The following is a 27532-nucleotide window of genomic DNA, read 5'->3' on the forward strand; positions in this document are numbered from 1 at the left end:
AAACTTTAGGTTGCAAATATTCCAATTTTGCACAATACATTTATGAGAGAGCTAAGCATAACTTATTATCACTATATAAGAGTAAATCATCTTCAACCATGCGAAGTAAAGACGGCTCTTCATGAAGCTCCCAATTCATGCACAACCGAAGGTCTATCAAAGTGAAAGGGTCGAACGAAAGCAGCGACTGAGTCTTGATAGTTTTTGGCGTCCGAGTCTTAGGCCAGCATGGATTCGAAAGCACTAGAGCCATGTAAAATGCGTAGGTAGAATTATAAAGATCATTCTAAAGATAATAAATATAAATTCACACAATTCCCGAATAAAGGAATGATGCAGATATAGTGTTGCACCCTCAACGACACAACGACAAACTGTTAAGTTGAGCTCATCAAAATATAACAAATTCTGCAAACATATATAATTTCATAACATTTGAAAGTTTTTTTGCATCATGCAGCAATAGGGAACTTGGATATCACAAGCATATACAGAAAGAATCGAACTCAGCTTGAAAGTCTGAGACATAACCTTTGACTCTTAGGGTGCATCAATCCTCGCCCAGCAGCCAGCACTAGAAACAATGATGTCTGCACGAAAACAAACACAACATGAACCAAAATCAGCAGTTACAATACATGTTTTAGATTAAAATCTCTTGAAATGTTAACTTCTTGGATGCCTCGATATGAAATAGACAATAATTGATACAATATTATTAGCATAAAGAATGGTGCTAATGTCACTAACCTCTACTTAATATGGACTAGGAAACAATTTCCTTGGGCTCAAGGTCTTTCATTGAATTGAGGACATAATCATCTCCACTTGGCATCGAAGAAGTTGAAGAATCGGCTGAGAATCCCTTTTCACGCATTTCTTCCATGAATGATCTTGCTTTGTCAACCTCATTTTGCTTTAGCAGACTCCCGATGATGACATTGTATGTAACTTGATCAGGTCCACAGCCACGATTCTCCATCTCTACCAGCAAACGTTTTACCTCCTCCCAAGGCCCTTCTTGACAAAATGAACCAATGATCATATTATATATGTGCACATCAGGTTGTGCACCATTTAATGGAAGTTGATTGAAAAGATCTCTTGCAATGTCATGTTTTCCATTTTTGCATAATCCATTTATGACAACACCGTACGTGACTGAGTTAGGAGTAAATCCCTTATCCTCGATCATGCTCAACAACGAAAGGGCCTCATCAATCTCCCCATTCCTACACAGCCCATACAACAATACATTATAAGTACGCAAGTTCGGTTGCACGTGCTGAGCTTCCATACCCTCAAACAGTTTCCGGCCCTCTGTAAATTTATTTGAAGTAAATAATCCGTAGATCATGGTACTATAAGTATGGTTATCACGCATCAAGCCTTTATTGGGAATTTCATGAAAAAGAAGCCAGGCTTCATCCACACTTCCCTTCTTGCAGTATCCATTTAATAAGCTGTTGTAGATAACAATATTAGGGGTATGTCCTTTATCTTCAATGAAGCGCACCAATGAAAGGGCCTCATCAACATCCCCATTCCTACACAGCCCATCCAACAATATGGTGTAAGTATGCAAGTCAGGACGCACTTGCTGATCTAACATATCCTTGAAAAGTTTCCGACCCTCTGCAAATCTATTCTTACTATATAATCCATGTAACATGGTATTATAAGTATGTGTATCATGATCCAAACCTTTACTGGGAATTTCAAGAAAAAGAAGCCAAGCTTCATCCGTGCTCCCTTTCTTGCAATATCCATTCAATAAGCTGCTATAGCTAACAATATTAGGCTTTAGGCCCATCCCTACCATGGAATCAAGTAGCTGTTTTGCTCTATCAGTTTCACCTTTCAAACAAAATCCATCAATAAGTGAATTATACGTGACCACAGTGGGACATATATTCTGCTTCGTCATAGTTTCCAACACATTCTCAGCTTCTTCCATCTTTCCTTCTTTACATAATGCATAAATCAATATATTGAAAGTAATCACATCCAAACATATCTTAAGATCGGTCATCTCATTCAATAAGTTTCTAACCTCACTATGCCTACCCTTTTCACACAGTCCCTTAATCATGGCATTATATGTGACAGCATTAGGCAAAATACCCTTGCTGGTCATCTTCGGCAGAAGTTCCAAAGCATCATCGACATTTCCCACCTTGCACAGCCCATCAATTAATGCACTATAAACCCAAACGTCGGGTCTCAACCCACAATTTTCTAATCTACGAACCCAATCGTAAGCTGCAATGACCTGTCCAGTTTTGCATAACCCATCTACCAAGTGCAGAATCATAACACCATTAGGCTCGCAAACTTTTAAATCCAGAACTTTCTCGAATAATTTAACAGCTTCCGCCCCCTTACCCTCTAAAAATAATCCCTTAATGAGAGTACCGATTGTCGTGACATCTGGTTCGAAACCACTCTTTACAAAGAAGGCAATTATAGCAAAACCAGAGTATATTTCTTTCAAGTGACTACAACAGTTAACCGCAATATTCATAGTGTACATATTAACAGGGAAACCCATCTGAAGCATTTCATCGAACACATTAAGGGCAAAAGAATACTCCCCAATCTTCACACAAGCACTCATAAGCTTGTTGTACATTCGAATTGAAGGCCTCGGCTGCATATTCTTCATTGTTACAAACAATTTAATAGCATCGTCTAAATCATTAACAGGAATTGAATCTATTCTGCTCGCCTTAGGTTGAAAAGCTTTGGAAGAGAAGTGAGAGAACAGAGGAGAGAGAATACCCGATTTGTGCGAGCATAGATTGAATAGATTGAGAAATCCTCTTCCATGAATGAGATCGATTGAAGCTCTTCTGCTCATCTTCCTTAATCGGCGGTGAGAGGCAAAATTGGATCTTATGAAATGAAATCAATTGAAACAATTTAATTAAATAGAAATAAACTTAAATAATTTATTATATCGGTATTTAAATTCTTCTATAATTTGTGAATGCATCCAATTTGAAATAGTCATAAATAAAATAGTTTAACAATAAACATTTTAAACAATTTTGACTTTGAATAAGAATGATACTATAAATTAAACTATTCTCTCAATTGTTTCAGCAAAATAAAAATGATATTCCCTCCGTCCCATAAAAGATGTCACACTTGTGGAATGTCACATGATTTTATGAGGTTTTGTTTTGTGTGTTAAATGGAGAGAGAAAATATAATTTTTATATTCATGTGAGAGAGAACTTTTTTCAAAAAGGGAAATGTGATATCTTTTGTGGGACAAACTAAAAAGGAAAGCGTGACATCTTTTGTGGGACGGGGGTATCATAATAATGGTATGCACAAACTTTCGATTATATTTTGTCGATAAAATAGTTTAAACGTCTACATTTCGAATAATTGAAATTTTGTTCAAAATAATAGTAATATAAATTATAATCTCAATTTGTTAACAAAATAAAATGACATAAATCTATTTTTAATCAATTTAAAGAACAATAAATGAAAAAAAAAACATCATATAGAATCTCGAACCCAAACTCAATAAATGAAATCAAAGAAAAGAAAATAAATTGCATAACGAAGAAAGTAAATCTACTCCAATCGTTTAAAGTGATTGGATAAAAGCATAAATTGGAAAATTAAAGGCATCCAATTGTTACTTTAAAGTTTAAAGTGTTCGAATAAAAGCAAAAAATAAAATAAAAAAAAAAAACAACGAAAGGTGAATAATTAATTATTAAAATACTATCTGGTTTTGTTCTATGATGGATTTGACACAAGTCATAGTTAACTTAAATGTAGGGAAAAGTGATTAGGTTAATTTGATTAATAATTAGTCACTAATTTGGTCGACACACGCTTGACCGTTAAGTTTTTAACGGGACTTCCAATTTTGGATTATAACTTATTGTTTGAGACCGGCCCAGGCCCGTGTTTGAGTTAGGCTGAGCTGGGCCAGGCTTTTATTAATTTTGTCAAGCCCAGCCCAGCCTAGGCTCACTAGACAAATGGGCCCGAGCCGGGTCGGGCTTTATTTGAACTTTTTTTTATTTATGTAGATCAAAGATATTTTAAAAAACTACACGTAAATATAGAACATATACCTAATTTGTTACTTATATTTATGTCTCAACTGACACTAATAATTAAGTTCATTTGTTAATTTGTACTAATATCATTTTTCACGTTATTTACTATGTCTAAAAGTGCATAACTAAAGGAAGAACCACTATTGTAAGTAGATGATGGAATAAAAGTTATGAACTAACTAATAAATTTAAAAAATCCTACTCCTTAATTATTCATTAGAGATTAAGGTTTGAATACCAAGATACAAGTAGTATTTTAAAATAAACTTCACAACCATCCTAAACCATAAATTGGAACAATATAGAGAATATTAACATGACTCATGCACATGATGACATGTATAAATAGAAAAATATACTATTATTAATGGTTAATTACGTTAAAAAATATTAATTATATACGATGAGCCTCTGATGAGCCGGACCTGGGCTAGGCATTAGATGGTCCTGGGCCTGGGCCTGGGTTTACAAAATGGCCCAAATGGAACACGATTCAACCAATGAGCCCAACCCAGGTCTGCTCCGTTTCAGTGATGGGCCCGATCCAACCAATGAACATAGCCCTCTCCATAGTAAAATGGTTTTAACAGAGTATTTCCACGGCGACTCGGGTAAGGAGGAAACTCACCCGTTGCGGTTGTTCATGGTCGTACGCGACTTCCTCTCGACCGAGTCTGCAAGAACGCTGGCAAGATCAACAAACGCGCCATGACGAACTCGGGCCGGCCGATCCCGATGCCTGTGGCTCCTAGCCTCCCTCAAGTCTTCCCTACATTCGACGATAGGCAACCGACTAGCTCCTCCGACGGCAGGGGTTTTTCGTAGCGCCTGATACGGCAGGGGAAATGACAACTTCTTCGGCAGTTTCTCCATGAATTTTGCTGAATGCATCTTCGAATTAAGGCTTTTGATCAGAATGTGTGATGCAAAAATCAAGTGCTTCTTCTTTGTATTGACGGAGAATTCTTGCAGGGGAATTTGCCAATTGGTTTAATGTAACATATGCCAATTGGAGAAATCTTGTTGTTTTGAATTTCAAAACCTATGTTGATCCCAAATGAGACACATACACTGGCAGATAACTATACCCTACAACTTACGCCTTAATCATATATTGAGATGGTTATTCATATACCCTACAATGAACAATCACAACTAGTAATAAAATGGAAGAAAAATAATCAGTCTAATTTTAAACCTCTATAAGTCAACAATTGAATAGTAGGACTGCCCAGAACAATTGTCTGTTATTCTTAAGAAATTGTAACAGATGTTACATTTTGATATTTGTACTTAAGTTCGTTCAAATTCAAGAGAAAATTTGCCGAGAAAACTGCGAGAAAACTTCAAGAACCTATAATACCTTTCATGAATCATTTATATAACTATAAATCAAACATTAGGTTGCAAATACTCCAATTTTGCATAATCCATTTATGAGAGAGCCAAGCATAAGTATATAAGGGTAAATAATTGAGTCTTAGGCCAACATAGATTTGAAAGTACCAGAGCCATACAACAAACTGTTGAGTTGAGCTCATCAAAATATAGCAAGCTTTGCAAACAAATACCATAGATTCATAATATTGAATGTTTCTTTTGCATCATGCAGTAATAAGGAACTCATATATCCGCATTCACAAGCATATAAAGAATCAAACTCAACCTGAAGATCCGAGACATAAACCTTTGGCTCTTAGGCTGCGTTGACCTGCACTAGAAACAGCGATGTCTGCACGAAAACAAACACAACATGAACCAAAATCAGCAGTATTGATAGAAATTTTTGATTAAATCTCTCAAAATGTTAACTTCTTGGATGCCTCGATATGAAATAGCCAATAATTGATACAATATTAAGTATTAGCATAAAGAATGGTGCTAATGTCACTAACCTCCACTTAATATGGACTAGGAAACAATTTCCTTGGGCTCAAGGTCTTTCATCGATTTGAGGACATAATCATCTCCACTTGGCATCGAAGAAGTTGCAGAATCGGCTGAGAATCCCCTTTCACGCATTTCTTCCATGAATGATCTTGCCTTGTCAACCTCATTTTGCTTTAGCAGACTCCCGATGATGACATTGTATGTAACTTGATCAGGACCACAGCCACGATTCTCCATCTCTACCAGCAAACGTTTTACCTCCTCCCAAGACCCTTCTTGACAAAATGAACCAATGATCATATTATATATGTGCACATCAGGTTGTGCACCATTTATTGGAAGTTGATTGAAAAGATCTCTTGCAATGTCATGTTTTCCATTTTTGCATAACCCATTTATGACAACACCGTACGTGACTGAGTTAGGAGTAAATCCCTTATCCTCGATCATGCTCAACAACGAAAGGGCCTCATCAATCTCCCCATTCCTACACAGCCCATACAACAATACATTATAAGTACACAAGTCCGGTTGCACGTGCTGAGCTTCCATACCCTCAAAAAGTTTCCGGCCCTCGGCAAATTTATTTGAACTAAATAATCCGTGGATCATGGTACTATAAGTATGGTTATCACGCATCAAGCCTTTATTGGGAATTTCAAGAAAAAGAAGCCAAGCTTCATCCACTTTTCCCATCTTGCAATATCCATTTAATAAGCTGTTGTAGATAACAATATTAGGGGTATGTCCTCTATCTTCAATGAAGCGCACCAATGAAAGGGCCTCATCAACATTCCCATTCCTACACAGCCCATCCAATAATATATTGTAAGTATGCATGCTAGGACACACTTGGTGAGCTTCCATATCATCGAAAAGTTTCCGACCCTCAGCAAATTTATTCTTACTATATAATCCATGTATCATGGTAGTATAAGTATGTGTATTATGATCCAAACCTTTACTTGGAATTTCAAGAAAAAGAAGCCAAGCTTCATCCACGCATCCCTTCTTGCAATATCCATTTAATAAGCAGCTATAACTAATGATGTTAGGCTTTAAGCCCATCTCTACCATGGAATCAAGTAACTGTTTTGCTCTATCTATTTCACCTTTCATACATAATCCATCAATAAGTGTAGTATATGTGACCACATTGGGAGAAATGTTTTGTTGCATCATAATTTCCAATACATTTGTAGCCTCTTCCATCTTCCCTTCCTTACAATATGCATCGATCAATATATTGAAAGTCTGCACATCCAAAGATATCTTGGAATTGATCATTTCATTCAACAACTCTCTAGCATCTGTATGTCTACCAGTGTCAAACAATCCCTTAATCATGGTATTATATGTGACAACATTAGGTAAAATACCCTTGCTGATCATCTCGGGCAGAAGTTTCAAAGCGTCATCCAGCTTTTCATCATTGCATAACCCATCAATTAATGTGCTATAAGCCCAAACGTTTGGTCTCCACCCACAACTTTCTAATCTACGAACCCAATCATAAGCTTCAACGACCTGTCCAGTTTTGCATAACCCATCTATCAAGTGCAGAATCATAACACCATTAGGCTCGCAAACTTTTAAATCCACAACTTTCTCGAATAATTTCACAGCTTCCACATCCTTGCCCTCTAAAAACAATCCTTTAATGAGAGGGCTGATTGTCACAGCATTTGGTTCGACACCACTCTTAAAAAAGAAGGCCATTATAGCAAAACCAGAGTATGTTTCTTTCAAGTGACTACTACAGTTAACCGCAATACTCATAGTGTAACAATTAACAGGGAATCCTATCCGAAGCATTTCACCAAACACATTAAGGGCAAAAGAATACTGCTCAATCTTCGCACAAACACTCATAAGTTTGTTGTACACTCGAATAGAAGGCTCAGGCCGCATACTCTTCATTTCCCCAAACAATTTAACAGCATCATCTAATTCTTTAACACTACTGAAATCTATTGTGCGCAGCTTAGGTTGAAAAGCCTTGGAAGAGAAGAGAGAGAATGGAGGAGAGACAATACCCGATTTATGAGACCATCGACTGAGAAATCCTCTTCCATTAACGAGATCGATCGCAGCTCGTTTGCTCATCTTTCCTTAATCGGCGGTGAGATTCGAAGTGAAAAAAAAGAAAGGACTCTGTTGTTCGGCAAAATTGGATCTGATGAAATGAAATCAATTGAAATAATTTATTTTAAATAGAAATAAACTTAAATAATTTATTACTTATATCGGTATTTAAGTTTGTGTATAATTTGTGAATGCATCCCAATTTGTAATAATTAGTCATAGTAAATAAAATAGTTTAACAATAAACATTTTAAACAATTGAGACTTTGCATAAGAATGTACTATAAACTATTCTCTCAATTGTTTCAGCAAAACAAAAAATTATATGCACAAAGTGTCGATTATATATATTATATATATATATATATATATATATATATATATATAAAATAGTTTAAACGTAAATATTTCGAATAATTGAATTTTTTTTCAAAATAATAGTACTATAAATTATTTAACAAAATAAAATAATATTATAAATCTATTTTTTAAACAATTTAACAAAATATAAAGGAAAAAAAAAAACATCATGTAGAATCTCGAATCCAAGATCGATAAATGATACTAATAAAAGAAAATAAATTGCATCACGCAATAAAGTAAATATATTCCAATTGTTTAAAGTGATTGAATAGTGGCATAAAATAAAAAATTAAAGGCATCCTATTATTACTTTAAAGTGTTCGACTGAAAGCATAAAGTAAAAAAAAAATAACGAAAAGTGAATAATTTAGCACTGGAACAGAAACACTTTACCATCAAATATCTCAATACTTTACTCATTATATGTAATATCCCGACTTTTTTTTACCTTTTATTTGTTTTTGATTTGATTGTTGTGGCTAGTCTATGGCTAGCCTATTGCTTGTCAAGTTGTTTGTCCTGATAATGCGGCAGGAGGAATTTTAATGCTGATGACGTGGCAGGAGGAGTTTATGGCCAACCTAAACCCATCGTGGATGCTCTAATGAAGCCCATTTTTTTTTTATAAATCAAATGAGATATTTTCTTCATTCGATTGCAGGCCAAAGGAAACCCTCTCAAATATTCCATGTATCCACTCCTCTTTATTGTATGTATGTACGCTCCACCATCAGTCCACGTTCCCCACTTCCAACTAATTACACTTTCTTTTTCACTATCACTATCATTCTAAAGCATGGTGTTACAAACTCTGCTCCTAGCTCTTCTCCACTGCAGCGGCGCACATCTTCCACTCGCTCCACAACTCCAGTTTCAGCAGCCATTACTGATGCCACCACTTTCCCAACTGCCCTGAAAGCTCGCCCCACTCGCTCTATCAAGAAACCGCTTCATCTCAAGGATTACGTCTGAATTATTGTTCTGTTAGGATTTCCTAGTTTTTCTCAAGTTGTTATTCATGTTATCGTGGTTTGTTTAATAGGATAGGATTTGCTTTTGAAGTTGTTATTTCTCCACTATAAATAGTGGTTTGCTCATTGTAGTTGATATCAGAAAAATTAATGCATTCCTTCAGTTAAATTTCCTTTATCCTTGTGCTCTACCATTCGTGTGTTTCCATAGATTGGAGCAAGAAGTTGCTCAAAATACTTGGGAGGATTTCGTTAGCCAAGTTCAAGTGCGCTTCGACCCGGACCATTTCGAAGATTATGTTGGCGCACTTTCGAAGCTTCGCCACACCACTACTGTTTCGGCTTATCAATCAGATTTCGAGCGCCTTCTCAACAAGGTTACCGGCGTCTCCGAATCTACTCTCATTTCAGTGTTCATTTCAGGGCTGAAGCCACAGCTCCGACGTGAGCTTAACCTCCGTCGCCCATCTACTCTTACTGTCACGTTCGCCTTGGCACGCGAACTTTCAGCTCTTCATGTTGATGCTGGTTCCACTAATTCGACCCAGCAGCGCCGTTCGTGGTCTACCCCAACTTCCTCCAACTCAACCACCCTCACTCCAGCCCCAACAACCACTAATGCTCCACAATCCTCTGGTGGTACTCTTCGTCCATCAACCCCAGCTGCTCGCCCAGAAATTCCTATTCGGCGTCTTTCTTATGCCGAAAAACTCGCCAAAGACGCCGAGGGACTTTGCTACAACTGCGATCAGAAATGGTCTCGTTCTCACCGGTGCCAGTCACGCTTATTGTTACTCATTGGTGATGAAGAAGATATCATTGAAGACTCTGATCCTCCATCCGCTGACTTTGAGAGTGACACGGCGGAAGTAGATGCTGCCTCTCTCCATAGTCTCTCTGGTTCGCCCCACCCTCGAGCTTTACGACTCAAAGGCTCCATCAATAGCCACTCTGTCTCTGTTCTCATCGATGGGGGAAGCACACACAATTTCGTGCATCCACGAATCGTTGAGCAGCTCCAACTGCCCCTCAGCCCTATCTCTCCATTCCGTGTCTATGTTGGCTCCGGCCACTCCATACCCTGCTGCCATCAAGCTAAAGCTGTGCCCCTGACTTTTCATGAACACCACTTCCCTGTCGACCTCTATGTGCTCTCCATCCATGGCCCGGATGTGGTTCTCGGAGTTCAATGGCTCCAAACTCTCGGTAAAGTGACACATGATTATGCCAACCTCACCATGGAGTTTTCTTTCAACGGCAATGCTCTGAGCCTCCATGGAGATCCCGTGGCAGCCAAGGCCATTTCTCTTCATACTCTTCACTCATTGCAAGCTGCCGCCGCAATATCGGAGTACTATGAATTATATATGCTCGATGAGATGCCATCACAGGGTCCTCAATCTCTGGAATTGCCACCGGACTTACCCTTAACAGTATGCTCTGTTCTCCAGCGGCACAATGCCGTGTTCTCAACACCACATGGCCTTCCCCCGCATCGGCTTTTGGACCATCGGATTTTTCTCCAGCCAGGCACGAAACCCATTAACGTGCGACCTTATCGGTATCCTCATTTTCAAAAGGCAGAAATTGAAAAAATGGTCCAAGAGATGTTGACACAAGGCATCATTCGTCTCAGCACCAGCCCATTCTCCTCTCCCGTCCTTTTGGTAAAGAAAAAAGACGGCACCTTCCGATTTTGCGTTGATTACCGGGCACTCAACGCTGCCACAATTCCGGATCATTTTCCTATCCCCACGGCAGATGAGTTATTCGATGAATTAGGTGCCGCTCGTGTTTTTACCAAGCTTGACCTCCGCTCCGGCTATCATCAAATCCGAATGCACGATCGTGATATTTATAACACAACCTTCCGCACCCACGAAGGACATTTTGAATTTCTAGTCATGCCATTCGGCCTCACCAATGCCCCTTCATCCTTTCAAGCCTGCATGAACCACCTTTTCCGCCCATACCTCCGCAAATTCATTATCGTCTTTTTTGACGATATCCTTATCTATAGCCCCTCTTTGGAAACACACTTGGAGCACTTGTCTACCACCCTGGAGTTGTTGCTGACTAACAAATTTTTTGTTAAATCTTCAAAATGCTCTTTTTGCAGGTCAAGCATCGAGTACCTTGGTCATGTGATCTCCAATGGCTCCCTTGTCGCTGATCCCACCAAAATCCACTCAATGGTGTCTTGGCCCGTGCCCACCACCATCACGCAGCTGCGCGGTTTTCTTGGCCTTACCGGATATTACCGGCGTTTTGTCAAAGATTACTCTACCATGGCCGCCCCCCTCACGGATCTCCTCCGTGCTGACTCTTTTCTTTGGTCAGACGAGTCAACCATAGCTTTCAATGCACTCAAGCAAGCCATGTCTTCTGCCCCAGTGTTAAAGCTACCCGACTTCTCCAAAACCTTCATTGTGGAAACTGATGCATCGGATACAGGTGTAGGTGCTGTCCTCCTTCAAGATGACCATCCTGTTGCTTATTTTAGCAAAAAGTTGGGCCCCCGCCGTCGGGCTGCATCCACCTATCACAAAGAACTCTATGCTATAGTCGAATCGGTACAAAAATGGCGACAATACCTCCTTGGGCGCCACTTCATCATCCGGACAGATCAACGCAGCCTCCGGGAGCTCCTTCACCAAGTTATTCAGACACCGGACCAGCATTTTTATGTGCGCAAACTCATGGGATTTCGTTTTACGATTGAGTACAAGCAAGGAGCCAACAATCGTGTGGCAGATGCATTGTCTCGTCGAGAGGACGATCCAGCTTCAGCACACTTCTTCGCAACGTTTTGCCAACCTCCTCCTTCTATGGTGGCTGTCTTGCGTCAAGAAAATCAGTCCCTTCAAGATCTACAACATTATCACAAGCTAGCCGCTGACGGTTCTTTGCCAGCTCCTTTCTCCATCCACGATGGCCTGCTCTTCTTCAATCATAGGATCTGCATCGGTGCGACCTCCACACTTATTCCCAATATCATTCAGGAATGTCATTCCACACTTACAGCTGGCCATCCCGGTATCGATAGAACTTTTCATCGGGTGGCAACCTCCTTCTACTGGCCGCGAATGCGTGCCGACATCCGTCGTTTTGTCAAGGCTTGTTACACATGTCAGATTACTAAAGCTTCTCACCAGCCTCCGGCGGGACTCTTACAGCCGCTTTCTGTACCTGCTTGTGTGTGGGATGAAGTCACTATGGATTTCATCACGGGACTTCCTCCATCTCGTGGCTCTTCGGTAATCATGGTGGTGGTCGATCGTTTATCAAAGTATGCCCATTTTGGTGCTCTTCCAACATCATTTGACGCCCATCGTGTCGCTGCCCTTTTTGTGGATATTGTCGTCAAGCTTCATGGATTTCCTTCCATCATCGTTTCAGACCGAGATCCTATTTTTGTCAGTACATTCTGGGACGAACTTTTCCGACTTAGTGGCACTACTCTCAAGCGCAGCTCCGCCTATCACCCCCAAACTGATGGTCAATCTGAGGTGATGAATCGTGGGCTTGAACAATACCTCCGTGCCTTCACCCATCAACGCCCAACTCGCTGGACTGTTTTACTTCCGTGGGCTGAATACTCACTGAATACCAGTTTCCACTCTGGCATCAAGATGACTCCTTTTCAAGCTTTGTATGGTCGCCTACCTCCTTCCTTGATCCCTTACCAACCACGTGCAAGCAAGCTCCCAGCCGTCGACAGCATTCTTCAAGAGCGCAGCGAACTCCTACTCCAGTTACGCAATAATTTGCTTGTTGCCCAACAGCGAATGAAATCTATTGCTGACCGACATCGCCGCGACACCTCCTTCAATGTTGGAGATATGGTCTTATTGAAGTTGCAACCATATCGGCAACATTCCGTTGCCCGGCGACTCTCCAAGAAACTAGGACAGCGTTACTATGGTCCCTTCCAAGTCCTCGACAAAATTGGTAATGTAGCATACCGCTTGAAGCTGCCTGACAATGCCAAGATTCATCCCGTTTTCCATGTCTCTCTACTTCGTCCATATGTTGGGTCACTGCCACCAGCTTCTCTGTCCCCTCTACCATCCGATTTTGTTGCTGACCGACCACGCTCGGTACCAGTAGCTGCTCTTAAACAGCGCACTATACTACAGCACGGTGTGCCCGAGCTTCAGTGGCTCGTCCAATGGTCCGACGGCTCCTTAGATGATGCCTCCTGGGAACCTGCCCAATTACTCAAGCAGAACTTTCCTGATCTCCACCTCGCGGTCGAGGCGCATTCTGATCCGGGGGGGAATGTTACAAACTCTGCTCCTAGCTCTTCTCCACTGCAGCGGCGCACATCTTCCACTCGCTCCACAACTCCAGTTTCAGCAGCCATTACTGATGCCACCACTTTCCCAACTGCCCTGAAAGCTCGCCCCACTCGCTCCATCAAGAAACCGCTGCATCTCAAGGATTACGTCTGAATTATTGTTCTGTTAGGATTTCCTAGTTTTTCTCAAGTTGTTATTCATGTTATCGTGGTTTGTTTCATAGGATAGGATTTGCTTTTGAAGTTGTTATTTCTCCACTATAAATAGTGGTTTGCTCATTGTAGTTGATATCAGAAAAATTAATGCATTCCTTCAGTTAAATTTCCTTTATCCTTGTGCTCTACCATTCGTGTGTTTCCATAGATTGGAGCAAGAAGTTGCTCAAAATACTTCTTCCTCTAACACATGGAGACAGAGGTTGTGAACTGAGGGTGCTTGTATGTGTGTGTGGAAGTTGGTTAGGGATGAGGAACTTACCGATGGTGATGAACGACGGCGAGGCTGGAGCAGGTGGTTGACAGATTGCTGAGAGGGAGAAAAAGAGATGGAAGTCGCTGCACAGTGCACACAGTCGAGAGAGATAGTTGTTTCTTATTGGAGAAAAATGGCGAGGATTGAGAGAGGGATTTGGCTCTGTGAAGAAGAATTAGAGTTAGAGAGAAAGGGATCCTAAACCCTAAACCCTGAAAGCATTCATATGAATTCAAGAAGAGGAAAGTAAAGCAGAAACATGCCATGAATAGCAATTGGAAGAAGATAGTATTTCATTCGCAGTATACTGAATGTTACAAAGTTCAAACATATATATAGTCTACCTCAGAACAATCTAGAACTACTCCTAATCTTTGTACTACATCATAATCTCCCATTAATTAAAACTAAGCATAACAGAATCTGCTATACTACCTTCTTCGAGGTCCCATTGATCACCACGTCTCTCCAAGTACGTGAGTGGTCCCTGACTTGGCTGTTGAATCTGACTTGGTTGTTGAATCTGCTTTGGTTTGAGTTGTGAATGTGTGCAATCACCATCAGAATTCTCTCGTGCACTCACTTCTTCAATGCGACGTGTAGAGTTTGCTTGACTATCACTTGGCTTCTCACAAGGTTCTCCAACAAACCCTAAGCCCTTTGGCCTAGCGGTAAAGGGGCAAGGATACCGCGTCCGTATCCTGGAGGTCACAAGTTCGAACCCTGGGAGGTGCAATCTGGGATTAATTTCCCAGATTGATTAGCCATTACCCAGCTCTGAAGTTGGCCGGCAACTAGCCATAACTTGAATTCAACATGGGGTAGATGGGGAACCATTGACGATTCTCTTAAAAAAAAAAAAAGAAAAAAAAAGAGAAAAAAAAAAAATCCTACAATTACCGAATATCGAAGTGCAGATATAGTTTTGCATCCTCAACAACAAACTGTTGAGTTGAGCTCATCAAAAATAACTAGTTTTGCAAACATATATGGTTTCACAATATTTGAAAGTTTTTTTGCATCATGCAGCAATAGGGAACTTGGTTATCACAAGCATATACAGAAAGAATCGAACTCATCTCGAAAGTCCGAGACATAAAGCTTTGGCTCTTAGGGTGCATCAATCCACGCCCAGCACTAGAAACAATGAGTTCTGCATGAAAACAAACACAACATGAACCAAAATCAGCAGTTTCAATACATGTTTTAGATTAAAATCTCTTCAAATGTTAACTTGTTGGATGCCTCAATATGAAATAGACAACAATTGATACAATATTATTAGCATAATGTCACTAACCTCCAATTGATATGGACTACGATACAATTTCCTTGGGCTCAAGGTCCTCAATCAATTTGAGAAAGTAATCATCTCCACTTGGCATCGAAGAAGTTGCAAAATTGGCTGAGAATCCCTTTGCACGCATTTCTTCCATGAATGATCTTGCCTTGTCAACCTCATTTTGCTTTAGCAGACTCCTGATGATGACATTGTATGTTACATGATCAGGTCCACAACCACAATCCTCCATCTCTACCAGCAAACGTTTTACCTCCTCCCAAGACCCTTCTTGACAAAATGAACCAATGATCATACTATATATACGAACATCTGGTTGTACACCTTTCGATGGAAGTTGATTGAAAAGATCTCTTGCCATGCCATGTTTTCCATTTTTGCATAACCCATTTATGACAACACCGTACGTGACTGTGTCAGGAGTAAATCCCTTATCCTTGATCATGCTCAACACCGAAAGAGCCTCATCAATCTCCCCATTCCTACACAGCCCATCCAACAATATATTATAAGTACACAAGTTCGGTAGCACTTGCTGAGCTTCCATACCCTCAAAAAGTTTCCGGCCCTCGGCAAATTTATTTGAACTAAATAATCCGTGGATCATGGTACTATAAGTATGGTTATCACGCATCAAGCCTTTATTGGGAATTTCAAGAAAAAGAAGCCAAGCTTTATCCACTTTTCCCATCTTGCAATATCCATTTATGACAACACTGTACGTGACTGTGTTAGGAGTATATCCCTTATCCTCTATCATACTTAACAACGAAATAGCCTCATCAATCTCCCCATTCCTACACAACCCATCTAATAATATATTGTAAGTATGCATGCTAGGACACACTTGGCGAGCTTCCATATCGTCGAAAAGTTTCCGACCCTCAGCAAATTTATTCTTACTATATAATCCATGTATCATGGTAGTATAAGTATGTGTATTATGGTCCAAACCTTTACTTGGAATTTCAAGAAAAAGAAGCCAAGCTTCATCCACGCTTCCCTTCTTGCAATATCCATTTAATAAGCTGCTATAGCTAACAATATCAGGCTTTAGGCCCATCCCTACCATGGAATCAAGTAGCTGTTTTGCTCTATCAGTTTCACCTTTCATACAAAATCCATCAATAAGTGAATTATATGTGACCACAGTGGGACACATATTTTGCTTCGTCATAGTTTCCAACACATTCTCAGCTTCTTCCATCTTTCCTTCTTTACATAATGCATCAATCAATATAGTATAAGTAATCACATCCAAAGTTATCTTAAAATTGGCCATTTCATTCAATAAGTTTCTAACATCACTATGCCTACCCTTGTCACACAGTCCCTTAATCATGGCATTATATGTGACAGCATTAGGCAAAATACCCTTGCTGCTCATCTTCGGCAGAAGTTGCAAAGCGTCATCTACACTTCCCACCTTGCAGAGCCCATCAATTAATGCGCTATAAGCCCAAACATTTGGTCTCAACCCACAATTTTCTAATCTACAAACCCAATCATAAGCTTCAACGACCTTTCCAGTTTTGCACAACCCATCTATCAAGTGCAGAATAATAACACCACTAGGCTCGCAAACTTTTAAATCCAGAACCTTTTGGAATAATTTCACGGCTTCCGCCTCCTTACCCTCTAAAAACAACCCTTTAATGAGAGGGCTGATCGTCACAACATCTGGTTCGAAACCATTCTTTAAAAAGAAGGCAATTATAGCAAAGCCAGAGTATATATCTTTCAGGTGACAGCAACAGTTAACCGCAATATTCATAGTGTAACAATTAACAGGGAAACCCATCTGAAGCATTTCATCGAACATGTTAAGGGCAAAAGCATACTGCTCAATCTTCACACAAACACTCATAAGTTTGTTGTACACTCGAAAAGAAGGCTCCGGCCGCATACTCTTCATTTCTCCAAACAATTTAATAGCATCATCTAATTCTTTAACACTACTGAAATCTATTGTGTGCCGCCGCTTAGGTTGAAAAGCTTTGGATGAGAAGAGAGAGAATGGAGGAGAGAGAATACCCGATCTATGAGACCATCGACTGAGAAATCCTCTTCCATTAACGAGATCGATCGCAGCTCGTTTGCTCATCTTCCTGGTGAGATTGAATGTGAAAATAGAGACTGAATCTGAAGAAAGAGAATACAATTCACAAGTAATGAAACAATTTTTAAAATACAAAATTTATTTAAATACAAAGATACTCTATAATTAAAATCCTATTTTTATAATATTCCCTCTATCTCATAATAATATACTCTCTCAGTCTCACATTTATTGTCACATTTAGTTAAGGCACAGGTTTTAAAGAATTGGTGGAGTGTGTAATAAATGAAATGAGATGATGAAGTGTGTAACAAACGAAGTGAGTGGGTTGAAGATGAGTCCCTCTTTGACTTTTTGGTTTTTTATTTTTGTTTTGATTTATTTTAATGTAGATAATGACATTTGGGTGTAATTTTAGTGAATAATTTGGTAAACTTTTATGTCCAAATATGGAAAATTCTAAATGTGACTATAAATGTGAGACAAACTTTTATAGTAAAATGTGACTATAAAGGTGGGACGGAGGGAGTATTAAATATTTAAATAATATATTAAGTGGAGTGAGAAAATATATTTTATATATTGACAAGAGAGAAGTTTTTTCTAAATAAAAGAATTTGATAGTATGGACTATGGAGTATCTTTTAAACATCAAACTAAAAATAAAAGTGTACATCTACTTTGAGATAGAGGAAGGACGTAATTTTGGCAACCACGTATCATTAAATAATAAACTTAAGTGATATGGGTGCCTAATATCACGAACTTTCAAAAATTTGGTAATTATTCACGAATTTTGAAATTGACATATATTATCACAAACTTAAATATTTGATAAATTTTTTCCTATCAAAGAAAAAATCCAACTACAATAGAATGTGATGGATAACCATATCTGGCTTTTAGAGACTTTATAATACACTATCATTTTCTAGTGGAAACCATATCCTATGTGATGTAATAACAAATGAAACGTAGCCGAATTTTGTTGCCGGTGGAAAAATTTCTAGAACTATTTAAGTTCGCAATAGTATATATACCAAGTTTAATGGTTATGGAGAAAACAAATTTTTGAAAAGTTTCATTATATCATGCGCCAGTAAATAGAGTCACAAATTGGTGGACATAGTTGTGGGCTGCTCCACCTTTATGGGGCGTGGAGAAGGGCATGCCCATATTTATATGAAAGTAGCTCTATTTATATTGTTAAAAAATGAATAATAAAAAACAGTCTACTTGGACAAATTAGAGCTAATAAGAGGATAAAGTTGTTTGCAAATATAATGCTACTATTATTTCAAATGGTGAGAGAATTAAGTAGATAAGTGAAAATAGAATAAATTATAAAAATAAAAAGGATTGCTTATGGTGGAATGGAGGGAGTACTATGTTATTGTGATCAAATTTATAATTTTTTACTTTTTATTCTTACATGGTTAACGGAGGAGTACTTTATTCCTTATCCACTCAATTGACATAATAAAAACACATAAAATCTTGTGTCGAATAGGAAATGTTTCACTTAAAATAATAGTGATAGGTGATTATAATGAAATGCGAAAATCCCCGCCAACCTTTATTGAAACAACTTTATTTTATGAACACAACCTCCTATATGATCGTATATATAAAAGATTAAAATCAGAAATATCAGAAATTTATATCCATTTACGAGAGAGAATCATGCACAGTAAAGAGAGAAAGCTTCATGAATCTCCCCATTCATGTATAGATGATACGACTGCACCGAGGGGGCTGAAGGTGTATTCGAAGTGTAGGGGTCGAGCGATAGCAGTGATCGAGTCTTGGTTACTTAAGTCTTGGTTATTTTCATTATTGCCTGACCCAACCCAAATATTTCTCTTAGGCAGGAAAATTTGGTAGTAGTATTATAATGATCCTAGCAAGGACAAAATAAATCTGAATTCTCACAGTTACCAAATATAGTAATGCATATAGCAGTCTCCACATATCACAAGCATATAAAGAATCGAACCCAGCTTTAAGCTCCGAGACGTAAGCCTTTGGCTCTTAGGCTGCATCAGTCGCCCTACAACAGGAACAACGATGTCTGCATGAAAAGCAGCACAACATGAACCAAAATCAGCAGTATAGTTAGAAGTTTTTGATTAAATCTATTGAAATTTTAACTTCTTCGATGCCTCAAATGTGAAAAAGACAATAATTGATGCGGTATTATTATTCATATAGAATGGTGATAATGTCACCAACCTCCCATTGATATGGACTAGGATACAATTTCCTTGGGCTCAAGGTCCTTCATCGATTTGAGGAAATTATCATCTCCACTAGGCATTGAAGAAGTTGCAGAGAATCCCTTTTCCCGCATTTCTTCCATGAATGATCTTGCCTTGTCAACCTCATTTTGATTTAGCAGAATCCCGATGATGACATTGTACGTTACTTGATCAGGCCCATAGCCACGGTTCTCCATCTCTACCAGCAAACGTTTTACCTCCTCCCAAGACCCTTCTTGACAAAATGAACCAATGATCATACTATATATACGAACATCTGGTTGTACACCTTTCGATGGAAGTTGATTGAAAAGATCTCTTGCCATGCCATGTTTTCCATGTTTGCATAATGCATTTATGACAACACCGTACGTGACTATGTTAGGGGTAAATCCTTTATCTTCAATCAGGCGCAACAATGAAATAGCATCATTAATCTCCTTATTCCTACACAGCCCATCCAACAATATATTGTAAGTTTGCAAATTAGGACGCAGTTGTTGGTCTTCCATATCCTCGAATAGTTTACGGCCCTCGGCAAATTTACATGCACTAAATAATCCGTGTATCATGGTATTATAAGTATGGTTATCTCGCACCAAGCCTTTATTTGGAATTTCAAGAAAAAGAAGCCAAGCTTCATCCACGCTTCCCTTTTTGCAATATCCATTCAATAAGCTGTTGTAACTAACAATATTAGGGGTAAATCCTTTATCTTCAATCATGCGCAACAATGAAACAGCCTTATCAATCTCTCCATTGCTACACAACACATCCAACAATATATTATAAGTATACAAGTCAGGAAAACACACTTGTTGATCTTCCATATCCTCAAAAAGTTTCCAGCCTTCACCAAATTTATTTGCACTAAATAATCCGTGTATCATGGTATTATATGTGACCACAGTGGGACATATATTATGCTTCGTCATAGTTTCCAACACATTCTCGGCTTCTACAATCTTTCCTTCTTTACATAATGCATCAATCAATATATTGAAAGTATGCACATTCAAATATATCTTGGAATTGGCCATTTCATTCAATAAGTTTCTAACATCAGTATGCCTACCATTATCACACTTCCCTTAATCATGGTACTATATGTGACAACATTAGGTAAAATACCTTTACTGATCATCTCGGGTAGAAGTTTCAAAGCATCATCAACATTTCCCACCTTGCAGAACCCATCAATTAATGCACTATAAACCCAAACGTCAGGTCTCCACCCACAACTTTCTAATCCACGAACCCAATCATTAGCTGCAATGACCTGTCCAGTTTTGCATAACCCGTCTATCAAGTGCAGAATCATAACACCATTAGGCTCGCAAACTTTTAAATCCAGAACCTTTTGGAATAATTTCACGGCTTCCGCCTCCTTACCCTCTAAAAACAACCCTTTAATAAGAGGGCTGATTGTCACGGCATTTGGTTCGAAACCATTCTTACAAAAGAAGGCCATTATAGAAAAACCAGAGTTTATATCTTTCAAGTGACAGCAACAATTAATTGCAATACTCATAGTGTAAATATCAATAGGGAAACCCATTTGAAGCATTTCATCGAACATATTAAGGGCAAAAGAATACTGCTCAATCTTTACACAAACACTTATAAGTTTGTTGTACACTCGAATAGAAGGCTGAGGCCGCATACTCTTCATTTCTCCAAACAATTTAATAGCATCATCTAATTCTTTAACAGTGCTGAAATCTATTGGGCGCCGCTTAGGCTGAAAAGCCTTGAAAGAGAAGAGAGAGAATGGAGGAGAGAGAATACCCGATTTATGAGACAATCGATTGAGAAATCCTTTTCCATGAATGAGATCTATTGCAGATACAGCAGCCCTTCTGCTCATCTTCCTTAATCGGCAGGTGAAATTGAAAGTGAGGAAAGGGAATCAATTGGCTTTGCGATTGAACATTGATTTGTTTAATAGTATAGCGTATTTGATAGTTGAGAATTGTTCTGCTTTATGTGGGCAAACTCTAATCCACGTATGAGAGAGTCTTTAGTTCTTTCTGTTTTGGATTCTATTCTCTCCATGCGCATTATAATATATCTTAATTTATTCAATATTTTAGGCTTCGATTTGTTTTCCCTTTTTATTTCTCCGTGTACTTGTTCAGATTTTGATGGACGGAGGGAGTTTTTTTTTTTTTTTTTTTTAATGCTTTCGAATGTTATAAGTACGCATGTTAGGACACACTCGGTGAGCTTCCATATCCTCGAAAAGTTTCCAACCCTCGGCAAATTTATTTATACTAAATAATCCGTGTGTCATGGTAGTATAAGTATAGTTATCTCGCACCAAGCCTTTATTGGGAATTTCAAGAAAAAGAAGCCAAGCTTCATCCACGCTTCCCTTTTTGCAATATCCATTCAATAAGCTGTTGTAACTTACAATATCAGGGGTATATCCTTTATCATCGATCAGGCGCAACAATGAAACAGCCTCATCAATCTCCCCATTGCTACACAGCCCATCCAACAATGTTATTAGCATAAAGAATGGTGGTAATGTCACTAACCTACACTTTATATGGACTAGGATACAATTTCCTTGGGCTCAAGGTCCTCCATCGTTCTGCCTCTTTGCGTCGCCGTCGCCTCTGTAGGAGTTGCGGCGCTCCGTCGCCCTCCTCCGTCCCTTCCTCTCGCTGCTCCGCCCCCATCATCACCATCCACCGTCGACTGCCCCAATTCGTCTCCCCCTTCCAATTCAAGTCCCCAATTCATCGCCCTTCGTCCCTTCCTCCCGCTTCTCCGCCCCTATCATCAACAACCATCCACCGTCGACCGCCCCAATTCATTTCCCCCTTCCAATTCACGTCCCCAATTCATCTCCGCCGACTGCCCCTTCTCTCTCCCTTTACCTCTCATCTCTAATTTTTTTATTTTATTTCTCAACAAACACAAAATGACGTCGTTTTGTGTTCCGGCTGCCACATAGGATAAGTTTATGCCGGAAAACTATCGGGTCGAGTCGGATGAGAAATTTGCACAACCCGGTAAAGTTCATGACTTTTTATGCGACATTTAAAGTTCACAGGAAAAACCAAACTTTTGTGAAAGTTCATGATTTTAAAGGCAATTTACCCCATTTTATTTAAGGTTCTTAATATATGAATTTTCAGTAATTTTAATAATATGTCGATTCGATTCTATAAAACGCTCCTCTCCAGTGGCCTATCCTATGATAATTCTTCTCTTTGCCCCAAAATTGAACTATTAAATTGTAACAACAATATGACTTTATGATATTTGTACTTTTCTAAGTTTGAGTTTAAGAAAAAATTTGCCAAGAAGGCTGTAAAATAAGTATCTTCTTGGACCTATAATATCTTTCATGAATGATCATTTTTATAGCTAATACATCCTAACATTAGGTTGCAAATATTCCAATTTTGCATAACCCATTTATGAGAGATACAAACATAATAACTATACAAGAATAAATCATCTTCAACCATGCAATGCAAAGACAGATCTTCATGAAGCTCCCAACAACAAACTGTTGAGTTGAGCTCATCAAAATATAACAAGTTTTGCATACAAATATAGGTTCATAATATTCGAATGTTTTTTGGAATCGTGCAGCAATAGGGAACCCGTATATCACAAGCATATACAGAATCAAACTCAGCTTGAAGCTACGAGACATAAACCTTTGGCTCATAGGCTGCATAAATCCTCGCCCTGCACTAGAAACAACGATGTTTGCATGAAAACTAACACAACATGAACCTTGATACAGCACAACATGTTAATTCTTGGATACCTCGATATGAAATAGACAATAAATGATACAGTACTATTATGCATAAAGAAATGTGATAATTTCACTAACCTCCACTTGATACGGATTAGGGTACAATTTCCTTGGGTGTTAGGTCCTTCATCAATTTGAGGAATTAATCATCTCACTTGGCATCGAAGAAGTTGCAGAATCGGCTGGGAATGCCTTTTCACGCATTTCTTCCAAGAATGATCTGGCCTTGTCAACCTCATTTTGCTTTAGCAGACTCCCGATGATGACCCTGTATGTTACATGATTAGGTCCACAGCCACGATTCTCCATCTCTACCAGCAAACGTTTTACCTCCTCCAAAGACCCTACTTGACAATATGAACCGATGATCATACTATATATGTAAGCATCAGGCTGTACACCATTTGATAGAAGTTGATTGAAAAGATCTATCGCAATGCCATGTTTTCCATTTTTGCATAATGCATTTATAAGAGTACCATACGTGACTATGTTAGGGGTAAATCCTTTATCTTCAATCAGGCGCAGCAATGAAAGAGCCTCATCAATCTCTCCATTCTTACACAGCCCATACAACAATGTATTATAAGTACACAAGTCATGACGCACTTGTTGGTCTTCCATATCCTCGAAAAGTTTCCAGCCCTCGGAAAATTTATTTTCACTAAATAATCCATGTATCATGGTATTATAAGTATGTTTATCTCGCACCAACCCTTTACTTGGAATTTCAAGAAAAAGAAGCCAAGCTTCATCCACGCTTCCTTTTTTGCAATATCCATTTAATAAGCTGTTGTAGCTAACAATATTAGGGGTAAATCCTTTATCTTCTATCTTGCGCAGCAACGAAACAGCCTCATTAATTTCCCCGTTACTGCACAGCCCATCCAACAACACATTGTACGTACGCAAGTTAGGACAACACACTTGTTGATCTTCCATATCCTCAAAAAGTTTCCATCCCTCGACAAATTTATTTGCACTAAATAATCCGTGTATCATGGTATTATAAGTATACACATCATGGACCAAACCTTTATCGGACATTTCAAGAAAAACAAGTTGAGCTTCATCCACACTCCCCTTCTTACAGTACGCATTTAATAAACTGCTATAACTTACAATATCGGGTTTTATGTCCATCTCTACCATGGAATTGAGCAACTGTTTTACTCTATCAGTTTCACCTCTCAAGCAAAATCCGTCAATAAGTGAATTATACGTGACCACAGTGGGACATATATTGTGCTTCGTCATAGTTTCGAACAAATTCTCAGCTTCTTCCATCTTTCCTTCTTTACATAATGCATAAATCAATATGTTGAAAGTAATCACATCCAAACATATCTTAAGATCGGTCATTTCATTCAATAAGTTTCTAACATTAGTATGCCTACCATTGTCACACAGTCCCTTAATCATGGTATTATATGTGACAACATCGGGTAACATACCCTTGTTGGTCATCTTAAGTTGAAGTTCAAAAGCTTCATCTATTTGTCCACCCTTGCAGAACCCATCAATTAATGTGCTATAAGCCTTAATGTTGGGTCTCCACCCACAACTTTCTAATCTATGAACCCAATCGCTAGCCGCAATGACCTGTCCAGTTTTGCATAACCCATCTATCAAGTGCAGAATCATAACACTATCAGGCTCGCAAACTTTTAAATCCAGAACTTTCTCGAATAATTTTACAGCTTCCGCCTCCTCACCCTTTAAAAACAATCCTTTAATGAGAGTACCGATTGTCGTGACATCTGGTTCGTATCCACTCTTAAAAAACAAGGCCACAATAGCAAAACCAGAGTTTATGTCTTTCAAGTGACAACAACAGTTAACCACGATATTCATACTGTAAACATTAACAGGGAATCCCATCCGAAGCATTTCATCGAACACATTGAGGGCAAAAGAATACTGCTCAATCTTTACACTGACACTCATAAGGTTGTTGTACACTAGAATAGAAGGCTCAGGCCGCATACTCTTCATTTCCCCAAACAATTTAACAGCATCATCTAATTCTTTAACAGTACTGAAATCTATTGGGCGCCGCTTAGGTTGAAAAGCCTTGGAAGAGAAGAGAGAGGATGGAGGAGAGAGAATACCCGTTTTATGAGACCGTCGATTGAGAAATCCTCTTCCACGAACGAGATCGATTGCAGATACAGCAGCCCTTCTGCTCATCTTCAGGTGAGATTCTTGTGTTGTTTTGATTTGTTCAACCTCTTTTGCTAATATAGGTCTGTTTAGTTCATAATATTATATCTTATAATTATATATATGTATAATACTTTTTTGAGTTTTATTCTATTTTGGACGGGATGTCCAATTAAGTTGAGTTTTTTTTGACAAAAAATAAATAAATCCTCTAATCAGTCTTATTTTATTTCTCTCTCATGCTTTTTTATAAAAACTTTTAATCTACGTCCCTAAAAATTTTGGCTCAACTTAGTTGGAAGGTGGGAGTATTATTTTTAAGAATAGTCATATAATAAATACTCCCTCCGGCCGCCATTAGGAGTCCCATTTGTTGGTGACACGAATTTTAAGAAATGTTAGGAAAAATGAGTGAAAAAAAGTTAGTGGAATATGGATCGCACTTGTATATATTAGTTTTAAATGAAATGTGAGTGGAATGAGTTAGTTGAAGGTGAGACTCTATTACCATTTATGGTAAAAGTGAACCGGGAATCTTATTCGCGGATGTACTAAAATGGAAAAATAAGACTCTTATTCGCGGACGGAGGGAGTAGTCATTACCAACTTCCTTTAAATAAAATACAAGGATTTGAGCCCTAAATTAATTTAATTAAATTATAAGATCTTTGTCTTGATTCCAAAGACTTTCCTTTAATTTCAATTGCAGTCAAATAAATCTGCAAAGATTTCTCCTCCTACATCTTCACGCGTTTTTCTCCTCTCTCATAGTCTGCAAAATCCTATTCCAAAATTAAACCACCAATTAGCCATTAATTCCAATTATTAGAGAATCAATTACCACAATTACTCTTAAATCAAGGCCTTTCTACCCTAATCTCCCACGCCATTAATTCCAATTATTGGAGAATCAATTACCACAATTACTCTTAGAGCAACTCCAAGGGGAGAAGGTAAATGAAAAGGGTATATCATATTTATACCTTCTCAAAAAGTGCAATATACCTTTCTAAAAATCAATCAACTCCAAGGATAAAAGGTATATGGAAAGGTATATTATTTAAAAAAATTAAAATAGTAGTACAAAAGCATTAAAAAACATAAAGTGTAATACCTTCTCAAATACCTTCTCCCTTGGAGAATGACTTTTTCATTTTATGAAAAGAAGGTAAATATGGTGGTTATATGATTTTGCCTCTCTATTGATGGAGAGGTATAGATACCTCTTCAAAATGGGAAAAGGTATAATACCTTCTCAAATACCTCTCCCCTTGGAGAATGATTTTTCATGAAGAAAAGGTAAATATGGTAGTTATATTAGTTTACCTCTCCATTTACCTCTCCCTTTGGAGATGCTCTTATAAATCAAGGCCTTTCTACCCTAATCTCCCACCGCCGCTCCCACAATTTCTTCACAAATCTTAAACGCTCCATCTGTGAAGAATACGACTCCCACAATTTCTTCACAAATCTTAAACGCTCCATCTGTGAAGAATACGACAGAGAAGAAAGAGAGCAGCGAAGAAGACGTACCATCCAACGCCTTCATCTCCATCCGACTCTAAATTCCGGTATATCCTCGATCACGAATCTCTTTGCAAAATCTCTGTTATTGCTAAACCAACTCATGAAAATGACCTCACACAACAGAAACTGAGAGCGCAAGGAACCGAAGCCGAAATCTCCTTAGTTCAAGCCAATTCGTTCACTATCTGTCATTGAAGGTATACACCTCTCCCATCCAATTCCAGTTTCATACTACTGCATCCATACACCCCATACTGCCGTTTTCCAAAATCTGT

General features: G+C 38.6%; 2 protein-coding genes across 2 annotated transcripts; both read right to left on the bottom strand.

Moving 5' to 3' along the window:
- Positions 1–372: 372 nt before the first annotated feature.
- Positions 373–17573, bottom strand: LOC125208556. Its single transcript, XM_048108197.1, has 7 exons — positions 16827–17573; positions 15780–16736; positions 7319–7892; positions 6001–7213; positions 4717–4992; positions 751–2894; positions 373–590 (listed from the first exon to the last, which is right to left on the bottom strand). The coding sequence occupies exons 1-6, from the start codon at positions 17571–17573 to the stop codon at positions 767–769; spliced, it is 5895 nt and encodes a 1964-aa protein (XP_047964154.1). The 3' UTR covers positions 373–590; positions 751–766.
- Positions 17574–19496: 1923 nt separating this feature from the next.
- LOC125208607 (protein Rf1, mitochondrial-like) lies at positions 19497–25762 on the bottom strand. The gene is given in 7 exon segments (XM_048108262.1): positions 19497–19599; positions 19761–20578; positions 20666–20873; positions 20876–21689; positions 22200–22269; positions 23698–24877; positions 24983–25762. Coding segments are annotated over 6 exon segments (3849 nt in total). The 5' UTR covers positions 25758–25762; the 3' UTR covers positions 19497–19599; positions 19761–19776.
- Between the last annotated feature and the right edge of the window lie 1770 nt (positions 25763–27532).

This window comes from Salvia hispanica, chromosome 1 (genome assembly GCF_023119035.1).
Source record: "Salvia hispanica cultivar TCC Black 2014 chromosome 1, UniMelb_Shisp_WGS_1.0, whole genome shotgun sequence".
In the NCBI taxonomy this organism is placed as follows: domain Eukaryota; kingdom Viridiplantae; phylum Streptophyta; class Magnoliopsida; order Lamiales; family Lamiaceae; genus Salvia; species Salvia hispanica.